General features: G+C 39.5%; 1 protein-coding gene across 1 annotated transcript; it reads left to right on the plus strand.

The window, feature by feature from the left end:
* Positions 1–8,158: 8,158 nt before the first annotated feature.
* LOC311088752 (uncharacterized protein) lies at positions 8,159–10,223 on the plus strand. Its single transcript, XM_084123032.1, has 3 exons — positions 8,159–8,294; positions 8,640–8,732; positions 8,945–10,223. Exons 1-3 carry the CDS (start codon positions 8,190–8,192, stop codon positions 9,398–9,400), a joined length of 654 nt encoding a protein of 217 aa, XP_083979158.1. The 5' UTR covers positions 8,159–8,189; the 3' UTR covers positions 9,401–10,223.
* Positions 10,224–11,940: the final 1,717 nt, after the last annotated feature.

Here is an 11,940-nt window from a genome sequence, read left to right on the forward strand (position 1 = left end):
AAATAAAAAAATTGTTCAAATCCAATGTTGGCATCCATTGCTCCATTGAAGAGCTCACCTGTTGCTCTTTTATGCTAAAGCTCTAATTGCTAATTGTAAAACTGTGTGACGGGTGTTTGCCCATGTGATGAGTCAGTGTACATATTTGAATGGCAGTGTGTTCCTTGTGAAAACAAGACATTTTCTGCATGAAAATTGTGCCAAAAGTAGAGAATTGTGTGTAGTGTTTTGAAAAAGGTGTGTTTTAGAACTGCAATTTGAGTGTAAAGCAGGAATTGTGCTTGTAGTTTAGCAGAATTGGTTCAGGGGGTTGGTGAATGAGTTACATGTTGTGGTCATTTTGTCTCAAGTACCAGTATTTGTGTATAAACAATTGAGAAAAACTGTAAAAAGGAACTGCTGTTTTAAAGGAACCGTATGTAAGATTGTGGCCAAAACTGGTACTGCAATCACTTTCAAATTACTGTAGAGCAGTGTATGTATAAATTGTCATTCATCTGTTGCACAAAAGCAACAAGAATAACTAAAACAAAATAGAAACGATTTACAGACCAGAGTTTCTATCTATTTATAACATGTTTGCAGCGTTGAACAATGTAGCCAATCACAGACAAATGTGTTGGTTTCTTGAACGCCAATCAGATGCGTTTAAAATAGAATCCCCTCACCGCTCAAAATGGACTTTTTGTTCAGTGCTGAATTCTGCATACTGGCAAATCATTGATTATAGCAAACAAAGTGTAGATATTATGAAAGATTCATAGTGCACCCAGTTTCATTTATAATAACAGAGATTTGTGAGATCGCGATGAACTGAGTTGTCAGCTTTTTAGGAATTATTATGGGAGAAATCCGTCCCACGCAGGTCTCTAATGTAGACTTTAAAAACAAACGACTAACGTTATTTTTACATTATCAGTAGCCTAGGCTGCAATCTAGTGGATGTGAACGTTTTTGCAGATAAACACAAGTGCATTTTCGGACAAGTTAATTGAGTAAATCATACTCCCACTACGGTAATTAATAACAGACTATAGTAAACACATTTCCTAAATAGGCCTGTGACTGTATTTTACATTTTATGAAATAGTACCATTAGTTAAAAATAAAGTTTAAAATGCTTCCTGTTCGCATATTTCATAATAAAATGACAAATACCCTTTCTGAAATAATTTTTTTTTGTCATCATTCATAGATTTCATGTTAAAATAATATACAGATGCACTACCCTCTTCAAAATACAGCTGATATATTGTTGTACTTATTATTTATTGGAAAGTTTGCCAATGGATAAATCAACTAATCCCAAAAATAATCATTAGATTAATCGGAAAAATAATCGTTAGAGTAGTCGACTAATCGAAGAAATAATCGATAGATTAATCGACAACAAAAATAATCGTTAGATGCAGCCCTACATTTCTTACATACGGTTCCTTTAAGAATCTTATTGAATATAAAAAGTTGCAAGCAAATGTAAGAAGAACTATAAAAAAATGCAAAGAAGGACTTTTGGAGGACACTTTGTAGGCTAAATGATTTACGACAGCGGTAATGGACAATTCCGCTTCCAACCTGTAGGGGGACCGCAGAGGAAAAGTTCCATAGTGTTGCTTTAATGCATATGGACATTTCACATAAAAGTCAGAGTTTTCATCTTGAGCATTCTGTGAAAAATCAGTGCCCCTTTAATGCTTGCCACACTGAAAAAAGTGATTTTGGAGAGTGGTAAATATAATCTGTGGAAACCATATAAAATGTACATGATTATCGCAGCCAGCCAACGAATTCTAAAGTAATGGGTAAATTCTACATATGCTACCCATTCGTCAACAGTAAGAACCATCACATAGAAAAATGCAGTAAAATATACCCCCAAACCGTGAGTTTTTTTTTTTCTTTAAATTGCGCATGCGTCAGCCCGCGTTTTTGAGTGAGTGTGGGCGACGCTGGATCCTCTCTCTGGCTGCCATCGAACAGCAGAAGTGAAGGTAAGCTATTTACATAGGAGTGCTGTATATATATTTTTTAATTATGAGATATTACACTTCACTTGTATTCGGCTTTCGTTTGTTTAACATGCCATTACTTGAAATTAAAGTTTGAATCTGTTGCTGGCGTCACCATGGCCCGGGACACATCAAGCCGACGGTCGGCCGTTGGGCAACGTCGGACCGTCGATCAGGCAACTTGGTTTAGGCCGGTGACACACTGGATGCGTGGCGTGAGCGTCTCAGCTGCGTGGCGTGTCCGTTTTTATTTTGGCTCCCATGTTAACAGGTTAGAGCTTGCACACTGCCTGCGTGACACGCGCGGAAAACGCGTGCATGCTAGAAATAGAACCGACGCCTATTTTTCACGCGACACGCAATCGTGTTTCCAAGCAAAATTGAATAGGATAAGATGTTTATATGACATTTTGACATGAATACATATTAATAAATGTCATTTTGATGTTGGAAAGTGTCTAGGGTTTGACATAAATGCAAATATAAATGCAATTTAAAAAAATATTATTGATTTTCAAATACTGCACAGTCAATAGGCCTACAGAACGAAATATTCTGTAGCCTATATTGCCGTCAACACTGCCCACATTGTCTTTGCTGCTATATATTTATGTTTATCATGAAGTATAGGCCTTCCACAACTCTCTCCCCATATGTCAAATATATCACCAATGAGGCTTATCATATGTCACCTAGCAGTAGCAGCGCCGCGTCAGTCACGCTTCTGGTGTGCAAAGACATGGAAAACGCCACGCACACGCCACGCAGCTGACACGCAGCTGCTTTTTCTAATATATTGAATGGGCGCAGGATTAAAAATAAAAACATAGTAACGTTACCACTGTATCCCACGAGTGTGTGTGAAAACACCAACTGTTGCTGCACCTAAGTTTTTTAAGGAATTGTGGGATCACGTACAACATTTTAGAATTGATTTTATATTATATTTGTTATTGTTAGAACATCAGTGCTTAATAAATGTTTTCATAATTTTGTAATATGTTCTATGAAGCACATTACATCTATGAAGCTAATTATATGAAGCATGAATATGTAATTGCAAAGCCTTTATTTAAGTCAGTACACAGTCTGTTATTTCTGCATGACCGGCCCTTGTCAGACAGACAGACTGCCCAGATCAGAGGAGCACAGATAAACTACCATATTTCCCCAATTAAAGGGATAGTTCACCCGAAAATGAAAATTCTGTCATCATTTACTCAACTTAACACAAAGGAAGATATTTGGAAGAATGTTTGTAATCAACAGATCTCGGTCCCCATTGACTTCCATAGTAGGAAAAAAATATATACTATGGTAGTCAATGGGGACCGAGATCTGTTTGGTTTGGTTACAAACATTCTTCCAAATATCTTCCTTTGTGTTCAGCAGAACAAAGAAACTCATACAGGTTTGGAACAACTTGAGGGTTAGTAAATGATGACAGAATTTAAATTTTTGGGTGAACTATCTCTTTAATCACCGGTCTGCAAATAGCCACCTGGTTCTTTTAAACATCTGAGGTTATAATCCATTTTGCGTATTAAACAACCACCCGAATAACCAAAGGGGGTGATTATTTGCATTATATTGAGGTAAACCCAAAATCATCTGTACAAAATCTAACCCAGGTACATGTCTGATAATTTGTTTTGTGTAATTTTTGTTTTTATTTCTGTTGCAGGCAGAGTCTGTGTATGTGGACACTCACTATTTGCCCTCTCTTCAGTTCCTCTTGTCTGTCCTCCACAAGCAGAGACTCACTGATAGACCACTGTTACCAGTTCTAGTGTTGACACATCCACCCACGTCCCCACCACAAGTGTATCCTTTACAGGTATGCAAGTTTTCCAAATAAAATAAATCACATTGTCCTTAAAGGTATAGTTACCTTAACTAAAGTCCTCAGTTATGGGAAAATGAACTGGAAATGCAAGTTGTGCAAATTCACAACATCAAAAAGATTGGACCTGCTGAAACACAGCAGACTAATACATGAGCATTTAGGTCGAGTCCACTCCATACCCTGCCTCTATGCAGATTGTCCTTGCACAGTCAAGACATGGGGTGCAGTAAGGACACATTTGTCAAGGCATCATTCTCAGTCAACCCAGCCAGGAAACATCATTTTGTTTACATGCATTGTCTGTAATTCATGCTCTTTTGACAATGAGAGGCATTTTTTTGAACATCTTGGTGGCCATCTAAAAAAGTTTGAAACTGTGACATGTGTTTTTGAGGGTTGTGATTATAAGACCAACAAATATACAACATTCCACAGCCACAAGAGTAGAAAACACAACCCACATTTGTTGGAAGATTTCAAGACTAATGTTCTTTATCAACACCAAAACAACCCGGATGAAGAAAGTGATTTTGTTGAGGATGAAAACGACTGTGGCTTAGTCCTTGAGGAGGATGAGGACTTAAACAAAATTATTACTAAAAGAGTGGGGTTGCTCCTCCTGAAAATGGAGAACATTTTTAATGTCTCAAATTCATGCATTAATGAACTAGTAGAGGAATTTCATTTCCTTACAGCGTCTGCATCTGGCCCCGTCATTAAAGAGATCATTCTGAGTACTTTGAGAAAACATGGTTGTACATTTGAAGACTCAGTGATATCAGAACTGGTCAAAGACCTTTGCCAGCTAAGCCCTGTCTGTGCTGCTTTACGAGTGGATGGGCCTTTCAGCAGTAAGTTCAGGAGAGAGCAATTTAGTAAGGAGCATCTCTCATCGATTGAACCAGTTGAGTACATACTTGATAGTACAGAGAAAAAATCATTTCAGTATATACCAATCCTCCCATTATTATCTCAACTTGTGAACAACAGCCACATTCAAAACACAATATTACAAAACAAAAAGCCATCTGATGCCTCTTCTGGATACAAATCGTTTAATGATGGATCTTTACTAAGAGAAAACAGCTTTTTATGTGAGGATGAACTTAAACTCCCACTCATATTATATATAGATGACTTTGAGATATGCAACCCTCTGGGAACATCCCGCAAGAAGCATAAAGTCACAGCAGTGTACTGGGTGTTCGCAGACATACATGCCACATTGAGATCTACACTGACTTCCATTTACTTAACCATTTTGTGCAAGGCAAATGATGTCAACCAGTATGGCTATGCAAAGGTTTTGGACCCACTGCTCAGAGATTTGAAGTCCTTTGAAGATGAAGGTATTTTTGTTTCAAGTCTGGGCAAAGTGGTCAAGGGCACTGTACTTGCTGTAGTCGCTGACAATCTTGGTGCTCACTCAATAGGTGGCTTTGTTGAAAGCTTTTCAGCTTCACATTTCTGTCGCTTTTGAATTGGAGAACGGTTACAGATCCAGGAGCATGAAGTAGGAGAAGGACTGTTTCCTCCACGGACTAAGTCCAACTATGCCATGCATGTCAAAGCAGCACTGTCTGATCCAGCAGAAGGTCACCACTGCGGAGTTAAAAGACAGTGTCCCATCTCAGACAGACTCAGTAACTTTCATGCTATATCAGGTTATCCCCCTGATAATTTGCATGATTTGCTCGAAGGAATTGTACCTGTGGAAATATCACTCTGTCTTGATGTGTTAATCAGAAAGAAATACATCTCTCTTCAGGAGCTCAACCATTCCATACGTTGCTTTCCTTACAAATGGAGTGACAAAAGAAACTGTCCACAACCCATTGCCCCGCATTTCAACTTACGAAAAAGCGTAGGAGGTAACGCACACGAAAACTGGTGTTTGTTGAGAATGATGCCACTCATGATTGGTGACAAAGTCCCAGAAGATGAGCCTGCTTGGGAGGTTTTGATGAACCTTAAAGATGTTGTGGAGCTTGTCATGGCTCCTCTCCACACAGATGAGACAATAGGATACATGCAAAGTAAGATCTCAGAACACCGTTACAGATATTTTGAAGTGTTCCCAGAGCAGAAAGTTCGACCAAAACACCACTTTCTCGAGCATTATCCATGGCTTACAACTGTTTACGGGCCACTGGTACATTTCTGGACTATGCGGTTTGAAGCCAAACATCGATTCTTTAAAAGGATTGTGAGGCAGACTGGGTGTTTTAGAAACATTCTCATGACAATGGCAAGAAAACACCAATCAATGATTGCGTATCATACCAACAATTGCAAAAACCAAAGGCCAGCACTGTCAGTGTCCCAGAGGACTCTTGTGGCAGTTGATGTTCTTAAAGATGGCATTAAGGAGTCCTTCGCAAGGAAGTTCCCTGGTGAAGAGTTTGTGAACATGACAAATAAAGCAACCATTTTAGGCACAGACTATAATATTGGCATGATGCTGCCGTTTGGCTCAACAGGAGGCCTACCTGACTTTGGAGAAATCCAGCAAATAATCATTGTGTGTGAAACTCCTGTCTTTGTTCTGAAATTGCTTAGTGGTTGGTATTGTGAACACCTGAGGAGTTTCAAAGTAGAGCCAACAGGAGAGACAGAAATCCTTCAACATTCTGAATTAAAAGAAACATACCCCTTGGCTGCATACAATACAGCAGATGGCCGTATGGTGACCCTTAAACACTTCATTTGCACATCAGAGTAAGTGTAATGGGTTGATTTTATTTATGTTGTTGTCATCAAATATGTGTGCACTTCAAGTAGATATTGAAACAATTACTTAACAGCTTAGTATGGCCAGGAATCCTGTCTTATTTATTTATTGTAATGTTTATTTAACAGGGACGATTGCCACAGAAAATGGGAAAATGTGATGCATACTTACTCTCCTTTCTTCTCCTCCTTTCCTCATCTACCTCTTCTTAAAATAATAATGACAATCAAAGATTATTTACTGAAATTTTAACTAAATATCTGTTTATTGCTTTGGCAGAAGAATATTGAAGCAAACCTATGCAAGTAAGCTCATCAACTATTAATAACCTGTCTCAATTTCTTTTCTTTCTCTGTCTCTACAGCTGAGGAAACACACACCAAACAACAATGGCGGTCCATTTAAGAGTCATTTTAGAAGAACACAACATTCAAAAGCTGAAACTTCCAACAGGAATTCCAAATACAATGGAAGATCTTGTTTCCATAGTTACTGAAACTTTTCAATTGCATGGGGAAATTGGACTACTATACCAAGACAAACACTTTGACAATGAGTTTTTCAGTGTCACCTCAACTGCTGACTTGTATGACAAGGCCACTGTTAAAGTGATCCTAAAAGAGCCGATGATAACCCTTGACCTACACCCAGTACTTGAATCATCTACATTGAGTTCAGTGAGCACCTATCCTGCAAGTACTACTGAAACGGACATCTGCCCTGCAGATCATGATGCATCCTCAGAGGTGTCAAACTACGCATCGTCAAGTTCCAGTGACACCATTATTCTCCCTGATTCATGTCGCTCTGCTGCATGGCCAGTGCCATTCCAAGTACCGGAGTTTTCCCGAGACATAGAACTCATCCTCGCAGAGGCAAACAACTCATATGATGCCACTGGAAGACACTTCATGGATGCCAGTGTTAAATCAGCAATAATGCAAGAGCTTGCAAAAGTAATTTTTTCTTACACTGCTTACCCAACCAATGAGCAAATCCTCTCAGTGGCTGAAGCCTTGGTTTCTAAGTTTCCGTGTCTTAGGGAGCCGGGATCATATGCAGGCTTATATGGCTGGCAGCAGCGCATAAAAAACAAGATGCACAATTACCGTGCCAAGCTAAGATCTCGAAAATATTCTTACCCGGAAATTGAAATCAACACCTTAAAAAGGAAGCATCCAGGTGATGCAGTGCCTTCAAAAAATATAAAAAAGCCCAAAAAAGCAGAGGTTAATTACCTCCCTCCGCACCCTACTGGTGAAAGCCAAGAGACTCTGGAGAAAGAGAGGCTTGAATTAATTTGTGAAATTACAAAGAAAAACAATGCAAAGATAATTGCAGATAAAATGAATAAAACCTTCTCTAGCCGAAGAGTTGAAGTGGTCAGCCTCAGCCCCTCTGTGGGTGTGTTTAAAGAAAGGTGGCCAGCATTATTCACTGAGGCTCAGGTGAGAATGTCTTTAAATTTTTTCTTCCCACTAGGATACATTCATGTGATTACTATGAGAGCTGGTCTTTAATTTAAAATGTAATTTTTGGTCCTTTTACTTCCTAGATCAAGGAGTTTAGACGCATCACAACAGTTTCCTTGGAGGAGACATTCATGCGGAAGCTTGATGAGTACACACCAGGTCTTTTGCGGCTAATGCGTGCCAAAGGAGGAGCAGCTGGTTGCAAGATGCGTCCTCTACTGGACACTTTAAATGACGTATGTTATTTTATTTTTTCACAAATATGTAATTATTGATATGAGTGAATTAAAAGTAAAGTAATTTGTAAACAATTGCTTTGTTGTGCGCAAAGTTGAGCTCCTTACCAACTTAAACCTTTTAACATCAATGTGTGAATTCGGTTTTATCCATCCATTTTCTTTACTGCTTTGTCCGTTCGGGTCACAAGATTTTTGAGCCAACCCAGCATTTATCAGGCGAAGGGGCAGGGTTCAGTCTGGACAGGTCGCCAGTCTGTTGCAGGGCCGGAATTCGGTCTTAGTATATGTAAATCACTCCCCACTCCGCTAACAGTCTTATCACTAAATTGTATCTCCCTACAGACACAGAACATTGAGAAAAAAAGAGATGCTGTTGTCTGCTGCCTCATTAACTACCTCGGTGAAAGACAAGAAGATCTTTTCCATGACTGCCAGGTATGTCATATTGATAACAGATTTTTGATTAACTCAAGGGATCCTCCTCTCCTCTCCTCTCCTCTCCTCTCCTCTCCTCTCGTATCCACCTTTTCCTTTTGCCTTCCACTCCCCCTCTGCTCTCCTTTTAGATAAACTGAAATATATTGAAACAGCATCTTAAATAAAATAAAAATGTGTATGCTTTTTGTTTGTTTCTTTTTAACATGTAGGAATATGAGGACTACACAGACAAAACGATGAAGGTGATTGTGAAGCACAATGTCATGGCTGAGGAGGATCCATCAGATTTGTCTATTGTGATCGAGGGAAACCAAGTGATGGAAGGATGTGGAAGCCGAACAAAGGCATGCATACTGCTGATGGGACTCATTTATGCAATCAACATCGAATATCCAAAGGAGCTGAAGAACACGTTTGAAGCTTTTCAAAAACCTTTTTTGGAAATTGACGGGGCAAAACTACTGAAAAGGTCCACAGCCTCAAAAATAAGCTCATGCAGTAGACACACATTTCCCCTCTTGTTCGAAGAGGATCTTTTGTCTGGACATACTTTTAATGGAGTTGTAATGGAGTGTAGTTTTATATTTTTCTTCTTTTCCCTTATTTGCTCCACACACAGACACAGATCCATCCACTCTCTCTCAGCCCACTCCATTGCTCTGTGATTTCCCCCAGATTGACAGAAAAGAAATACCAATAGAAAGTGGCCTGAAGAATTTTGATCTCTCCTTCTACCCTCTTTCCCTCCCCATTTGCTTGTTTCTTTTATTCTCATCCTATCTTTGAGAGTGAGAGCAAGCTCAAAAACTAAAGAATGTTGGTTTCTGTTTTATCTTTATCCAGATATTTGATACTGTACATGCACAGAAACAACCATGTGGAGTTTGTGTGTGTGCTTTTGATTTTTAAAATAGAATAAGTGGCATGTGTTGTTTGCAGTAGCCAATTATCCAGAAACAACATTTGAAACTGTTATCTTAGTGAGTTATAAAACAAGTCAATTCGTTCATTGTTGTGTGAAGTTGTTGTACTTTATTTAGCACTTTATTCTGTGTTTTTTGATAATTTGGTGCATCATTGCTGCATATAAACAAGGCTGTTCGGTTATTTGTTATATGAATGTACCTGGACCACAGATTTGGTCAGAACAGATCACTGTTGTGTAAATCTGAAGAGACACAAAGAGTTTAGTCTAAGAGTTTAGATACAAGAAAATCTTAATGTGATTGGACATCCAGCACTGCTCTGATCTCCTCACTTCTTTCATTTTCTCTTCTCTGCTCCCTTCTCTCCTCACTTCTCTTTTCCGCTCTGATCTGGATGTCCTAAAACAGGGATATGTTTTATTATCCAACATTATTGAAACAATATTTGATAGATCAGTGAGTTATAAAACAGGTTCATTACTTGAAATGTTGTGTAAAGCTGTTGTGCTGCACTATATTTTGAGTGTTTCATAGGATTTTTTGGATTAAAAACATTGATCTGATGAACCATCTGAATGTCTTATTGTGGGGGGTACATTTTACCTTCTCTGAATAAGTAATTGTTATTAACTGATATTAATTAACTTTGATTTGAAGAGATAATTTTTACCTAATTTTAATGAGTAAGTAGCTGTTGAATATATACATAAATGTGAGGTATTATTACCCAATTTATGCAAGTATTTAATAGCTTTTTACTTCAGATAGTTTATACTCAATATATGGGATTAAATCTACCCCACCAAAGTCGATGCAAATTGTTACCTCACATTTATTGGGTAAATTCTATAGATTAGTTTTTACAGTGCATGTTTGTGAAGACAAACAGCAGGGATGTATTATTGCATGTGATGCACTTTAACTGTTTACAGAAAAATATGGAAGTATGGGTAAAAACAATATCACCCTCATGATGTACCAAATATGTATATATATATATATATATATATATATATATATATATATATATATATATATATTTATTTATTTATATATATTTTCGTCCCTTATATACCACAAGACTGGATGTGTCTGATGAGTAAAACGCCCAAAATGTGCAGTGGGGGAAGGGAGGTTCCGCATGACAGGTTTGAGAAGCACTGATCTATTCAAACAAAAACAAAAATGCTGGAAAATGCAAACTGTTTGACCTTAACGGAAAACGTACTCGGTTACCTAACGTAACCTCGGTTCTCTCTAGAAGAGGGAACGAGTATTGCGTAAGTTGCTTACGCTACGGGAAAGTCTTCTTTCTTCGAGATCTGAAGCCAAAAATTATCCTTAATTTTGTATTCATTGTCAACGCAGTGCGGCAGCCGGCAGACCAAGGCAGGCTGTATAAGCGTGCTCATTGGCTGCTCGGCGGCAACTGCTTAAGCCTATCAGTGAGCCTCGTGAAACGTGGCCTCCTATGAGGGCGCTTCGCGCCCTCCACACCCTTCTAACCGTCAAGATGGGTGTGGCCAGAGTGTATATAACGAAGGCTCACAGGCTGAATATCTGGTTTTCGTAGTCTGAAGCGCAAAAGCTCGTGGCGCGACACGGCAGGTTACGCAATACTCGTTCCCTCTTCTAGAGAGAACCGAGGTTACGTTAGGTAACCGAGTACGTTCTCTTACGAGAGGTTCTCTCGTATTGCGTAAGTTGCTTACGCTACGGGAACCCATTGTCAACGCCGTGCGCGCCGAGCATCCAGCACTTGAAACCCAGGGAGACCGGGGAAAACATTCTGCTGGAACAGGTGGCCGGTCGGAGAGACGGGCCAACACAGTACAAAGCACTTCACTCAGTGTATAAAATAGAGCGGCGCCGCCGGTCTATAAGTATATATCAGTGCAAAACAGTGGGGCCGGCAGCGCGAGCCCACACAGTACATAAGCACACATTAGGGGAAGAAAAGAGCAACATCATCGGTCTTTTACGAAGAGAATAACCCCCCGCGCAGCAGAGTGGAAGACGGGCGGCCAGCAGCGCGGGCCAGCACCGGTAAACAGCGCGTAACGGGGAATGATAAACAGAGCGGACCAGCCGGTCTGAGTATAAAACACTTCACCCTAAGTAACATGCCAGAAATATCGTCAGCATGTGAACGTAGTCTGCACATGAGCGACTGGGCAGAGCATACATGTCACTTATACTGACAGCAATTTAGCCTGTAAGGCGGGAACTTCCAGGTTATAAAACCTCACGATTGTCGATGGGGAGGCCCAGCCCGCCGC

This window comes from Abramis brama, assembly GCF_963993115.1.
Source record: "Abramis brama genome assembly, chromosome: 8".
NCBI classification, from domain to species: domain Eukaryota; kingdom Metazoa; phylum Chordata; class Actinopteri; order Cypriniformes; family Leuciscidae; genus Abramis; species Abramis brama.